Source organism: Hipposideros armiger, unplaced genomic scaffold (assembly GCF_001890085.2).
Source record: "Hipposideros armiger isolate ML-2016 unplaced genomic scaffold, ASM189008v1 scaffold_857, whole genome shotgun sequence".
Lineage (NCBI taxonomy): Eukaryota > Metazoa > Chordata > Mammalia > Chiroptera > Hipposideridae > Hipposideros > Hipposideros armiger.
In genome coordinates this window covers 95,514-101,513 of record NW_017732207.1, presented here as the reverse complement: position 1 = coordinate 101,513, position 6,000 = coordinate 95,514, and the positions used below count along the sequence as shown (strand labels likewise).

General features: G+C 35.0%; 1 protein-coding gene across 4 annotated transcripts in view; it reads left to right on the top strand.

The window, feature by feature from the left end:
- The window catches only part of CNOT6L (CCR4-NOT transcription complex subunit 6 like), a 103,927-nt gene that overhangs the window by 46,302 nt on the left and 51,625 nt on the right, over nucleotides 1–6,000 (top strand). For all 4 annotated transcript variants that reach the window (XM_019629466.1, XM_019629463.1, XM_019629465.1 and 1 more), the window contains exon 5: nucleotides 4,883–4,972. In XM_019629466.1, the coding sequence (XP_019485011.1) occupies nucleotides 4,883–4,972 (90 nt within the window). The remainder of the gene's footprint in view (nucleotides 1–4,882; nucleotides 4,973–6,000) is intronic.

Below are 6,000 nucleotides of genomic sequence, written 5' to 3'. Positions count from 1 at the left end.
CAGCTGAGCCATCCTGCCACCTGTTGGCAGCTCAGCGGCAGCTCAGCTCGGGTGCAGCATCACTGGCCCATGTGGGATTCGAACTGGCGGCCCTGTTGCTCAGAGCTCGCACTCTTAAGCTAACTCTTAACCAGCTGAGCCACTTGGCCGGCCCTCTTTTAATTCTTTAGACTAGCTCTTTGAACATATTAAAATAGTGGGTTTTTAAAACCTTTTCTAGTAAGTGCTCAGGTACAGTTTTCATTGTTCTTTAGGGACAGTTTCTATTGGTTGCTTCCCCCCCCCCCCATGAATGGGCGCACACTCTCCTGTTTCTTTGCATGCTTCATAATGTTGTTGTTAAGAACTGGACAGTTTAAATAATGTGGCAACTCTGAAATCAGAATCTCTTCTCCTTCCCAGGGTTGTTTATTGTTGCTACTTTATTTGTTGTTCTAGTGACCTTGTAACTAATTCTGTAAAGTATGTATTCTTTATCATGTTTGGCTGTGAAGCCTTTATTCAATTGGTCAGTTAATACTTGGACACATATTTCCTTAAATGCCTGGAACCAGTAAATCGCCCACTCTTAGCCAAGTGGCTGTGTGTGTGTTTTGGAGCACACCTTCAGTGCTCAGCCAGGAAGTTTATAACTCTGCCTTAGCCTTTAGTTTATACTTGTGCATAGGTCAGGCAGAGGTGAGAGCTTAGACTGTTTTTATGTTTTACCCTAAGCATGTGCATAGTCCTCCACATACGTATGGCTTTCTAGGTTCTCCGGGATGTGTCAGAGCTTTTCAAAGCCCCTATTGACATTCTTAGTCCCAAGCTTTCCCTTAAGTTTTTTGGTTAGTTTGTTTGCTTCAGTTGTTTCCATGACCTCAGGCAGCCACAAAGTTAGAACATGTTCCAGGGGTGATTTCCTCAAACATGCTTCCAAACCCCTACCTTCCCCACCAGTTGGAAGTCTTGCCTAGGGCAAGAGTCAAGGAACCACCACCCAGGTCAGACAATGGCCAATCTTTGGGAATGAGGCTTTGAAAGAGCGCCAGCTCAGTTTGGTTGCTCCAATTGTTGCCAAGCTGCCCTGACAATGAGAGGACCAAGAGAAGTTAAAACTCCATAAGTCATTGTTCTTACCCATATTATGCCCTTTTTCCGGAATAAATACTCCCTGGATTGCCACAATCGTTTGGTTAATTTCCAGAGTTCTAAACTAGAAGATTTTGACAATTTTTACTAGTGTTTTGTTGTTGTTATTGCTTTTATGGAGGGACAAATTTTTGGAGGTTCTTATTCTGCCATTTTTGCTGTTTTCTATCTGTTTCTTCTTGAGTGAGCTGTTTTGGTTTCTGTCTGTCAAGGAATTTGTTCATTTCTCCTAAATTGTTGAATTTATGGACATAAAATTGTTGAATTTATGGACATAAAATTTTCTTAATACTCCCTACCCTGTCAATGTCTCAGGGGCTGTTCCCTCTTTCATTCTTGATGTTTATAAGTTGTTGTCTTTTTGTCCTGGTCAAATATAGGTTTCTCAGTTATATTGCCACTTTTTCAGAAAACCAAGGTTTGGGGTCAGTAGTAATCTCTTGTTTTTCTGTTTTAAATTTTATTGATTTCTGCTCTTTATTAGTTCCTTCTGGTTTATTTGGGGTTCATTTGCTCTTATTTTTTTATATTCTTAATATGGAAGTTACATCACTGATTTTAGATCTCTTCTAATATAAGCATTTAATGCCACAAATTTCCCCTCAAACACTGATTTAGCTACATCCTACAAATTTTGATAGTTTTTATTTTAATTAAAACATTTTAAAATTCCCTTATGACCTCTCTTTGACCCATGAATTATTTAGAAGTGTGATGTTTAATTTCAGAGTACTTAGGGATTTTTCAAATATCTGTTGTTGATTTCTAGTTTTATTTTGTTATGGTCAGATAGTATGCTTTGTATTATTTCGTTTCTTTTAAATATGTTACAGTTTGCTTTCTAGCCCAGAATATGTTCTCTCTTGGTAAATGTTCATGTGACTGTATATTTTTCTGTTTTTGAGTAAAGTATTATGTAAATATCAGGTCAAATTTATTGGCAGTGTTGTTCTGGTGTTCTCCATCTTCACTGATTTTCTGTTTAATTTTCCTGTTGGTAACTGGTAGAGCAGTGTTGAACTCTCGAATACCATCTTGCAATCTTTGGAGATATTCACTATATTCTAACTTCTGTTCCTAATAAATTTTATTGCCATTCTCATGGTTTGTTTGTTTTTAAGTAATTGGTCCTTATCTGATTTTAAAGTCTTCTACTTGATATTGACATTGTCTAGTTTTTGGTACAATGAAAAATGAAACCCTTTCATAAACTTCTTTGTATACATTGTACTTCCTTGTATCAGTTTATTCGTTTTTTTAAATTAGCTTTTGAAAGTTGGCAGCCTTTTTTTTTTTTAGTTTCAAATATTGCCTCTTCTCAGTCTCCTTTGTCTAACCTTCTTTCTGGCTAGGAGTTGGGCTGTGTTTACTATTTACCATAGCTGTGTGTTCAAATTCAAAATTTGCTGTTGCCTGTTATCTCCTCTGTTGTCTTTGGGTTTTCCCAGAGACTCTTTAACAGCCTGCGACCCCAGAGACTCTTTAAATAGAGTCTGAGGCTTGCAATTCTTTTAGCTGTAATCCTGTATTATTATGCAGGAGCCTGTTGATGTGGCAGTGAGGTATGGAAGAAGAGTCCTGTAGTCCTATGATTAGGTCTCAGTCTCTTAATGAGCCTGACTTGGTTTCACCCTGTCCCCCTACCCGCATCAGGCTACAGGAGGCTGGAGAGTGGGGTATATCTCTGGGGTGTGGGGTTAGGCTTTGGTAAAACCCCAATTGGTTATATTTTAGTAAAATAGTTTACCTTGTGGGTAGGACTTGTTAAGGAGAACATTGCATTCCCTCCACCCCTGCCAGAAGCTCAAGGCAACTTTTCTCCAGTGTTTACAGTGACAACCTGCCAGGAGGGTAAGACCCAGGAAAGTGTGCGGCCCCCTAGGACTAGGTCTCCTGGGGTTTTTAACTCACAAGCTAATCTTCTCTGAGTCCCCAGCTATTTGTCAATTACTAATTGAAATGTTCAAACTAACACTAATTCCTGTTCTGCGCTTCTGTGTCTGGACTTCTGCTCCCTTAGACTGTGATCTCTGTCTGACTTTTTTTTTCATGGCAGCAGTTTGCCCTATGACCTCAGTCATTAGGATGGAAGTGACAACTTCCAAGCTCTTTAGATGTTGGACTAGAAACAACGGATGTTCTGTTCTTTATTTCTAGAGCTCCTATTAATTTATATTGCGATTTCTTATTCTAATTTGCATATCTTTTACCGTCTGATATTTTATATCTTTTTGACTCTTAAGTAATATCTTTTGGGAAATTTGATATCTTTTATGTTCACTAATTTTATTTTTAGCTGAGTCTAATCTACTGCATAACTCATTCATCATGTTCTTTTTCTTAGTATTTTATTGAGTTATAATTACATACGGTAAAATACCCAACACTTAAGTATGTAGCTTGAGTCATTTTGACAAAAGTATCCCACATGTATAACCACTGCCTCGCTCAAAATATAGAGCATTTCTGTCACCCCGGAACATTTAATTTTTTTTTACTTTCAACTCAGTTGGAACTGCCAACCAGATTTCCACCACAGTTGTACCAATTTAAACTTCCATCAGCAATTTACGAGAGTTCCAAGTACTCCATATTCTTTCTAACACTTTGTTGTTTAATAATTTTTTAATTGGAGCCCTTCTGGTAGGTGGCTGTTGCATTGAGGATTTAGTTTGTTTTTAATACTTAGAGCCTTTATTTCTGGATGTCCTGTAGTTGTTCTTTTTTCAAATCTGTTTACCAGACTGTTGTATGCTTGTCTTAACAAATACCTCCTTTATTTCTTAAGGGAATATATAGACTGTTAACAATAACTTGTTTTTTGATATTTGATAAATCTATATACTCTTACCATGTTTCCCCAAAAATAAGACCTAACTGGAAAAAAGCCCTAGCATGATTTTTCAGGATGCTTGTAATATAAGCCCTACTCCAAACATAAGCCCCAGTTAAGATCATCAGCCAGACATGACTATTTGAATAAATGTAGATTTTTGTTCATGAATAAATGAATAAATGTAGATTGTTGGAACAAAAATTAATATAAGACCCAGTCTTATTTTCGGAGAAACACCATAGTACTCAAATATCCCTCATGACTATCATTAAAAAATTCTTACTTTCCTCTCACATTTAATTAACTTGTCTTGGTAACAAGTTTTCTTTTCACATGAAATATTTTCCTTTTCTCATATGTTATATAAATATTCTAACTAAGATGACCCTCCTACTTTTTTATATCTTGCATTCTTTATCATATAGGGCTGTTTGTCTTTCAGTTAGAATATTGTCTTTGGAGATAAATGTAGAACCCATAAGGATTACTTCAAGTGCCAAGTTGTGATATCACTTTAGAATTGACCGAGATGAATATATAGACATCTATATAGATAAATAGATAGATAGATAGATAGATAGATAGATAGATATAGATATAGATGTGTATGTGTGTGTGTGTGTGTGTGTGTGTGTGTGTGTGTTTAGGTATGTGTATATATATATGATTTTTGAGAAACAAATTATAGGTTTACAACAGAAAAACTGAGATCAGGAAAGAAATACCTTTTGAAGTTTTTCTTTATGAATATCTTAACAGAGTATTTCTTTAAATTTATATAATTTCTTTAAATTAATGTTCATATTAAATGTAGTAAGATTCACTGTAGAAAATTATTACTATTTTTTATTGTGTACGTTTGTCTGGTCTTGCTGTTGTAAGTCTTACAGATTTTATTTTTGTCTTCTGCTTTAGGCAATCCTTTATCACAGGATATTCTCAATTTATACCAGAACCCAGATGGAACCCGAAAGCTACTGAACTTCATGCTTGACAATCTTGCAGGTAACTATTAATGACAGAGCAGTAAACTTATAGATATTACTGTTAACTAATATGTCCCATGTTGCTTAAGAGCATCTGATCATTTTTTGTAACTGTTTATAGGCTTAGAGTTCCTGGCATTAATTAGTGTATTCCATGGTAGTGGGACATTCTTCTTTTCATATACTGAGTGCTTTCTATTTACCGAGCAATATATAAGAAGCTTTAGTTACATTATCTCATTTAATCTAAGAACCTAGGAGGTAGGAATTTTTACTGGTATTGTACAGACAAATTCTGAGAATCAAACAATAAAGCAATTTACCCAAGTTACACAGCTAATTAATACCTGAGCTGTGAACCCAAGATTGTCTTGCTCTTAATCACAAAGATACATAGTTAGAAGTTGTTTGTATTTGATTATGTAGAACCCACATATTGCACACATTTTTCACGAATGGCTAGTTCGATTCACTACACATTTGTGGAAATTTTGTGAGCAGGATTTTAATCAAAAACACCAGCTTTGTCTGACTAAAATAGTTGTATTTCAAATAGACTTTTTTAATATATATAAGAAGTCTATTAATTATTTTACTTAAAACATTTTTTTGCTCAAGCACTCAAAATATGGGTAAAGGTATAGAAATGCTACTAAATTGATTTTTTTAATACTATGTTTCTAAAATACAGAATCCTGAAATAGAGCTAGAGGGACCTAGATTGTAACATTGAGGTCATCATCATTACCTCTAGATATTTTGGCTATCCTTTTAAAAATTATCTCCATAAGAGAAGAAACCTACATACAAAATTTTAAGAAATAGTAAGATTTACAATAATATAAACCAAATTAATGTTATCTAAACAATTTTTGGTTAAAAAGACTACAAGTTGATTGATGGGAGAGAGATGATCTTATTAGAGAGATCCTTTTCATAAGAAATTAAGACTGTGGCAGTTTAATTAAGTTGTATATGTAATACGTGGATGCTATTTTCTTCATGCTTTAAAATTAAATATCTCTCTTCTGTATAGATGTAGCCAGT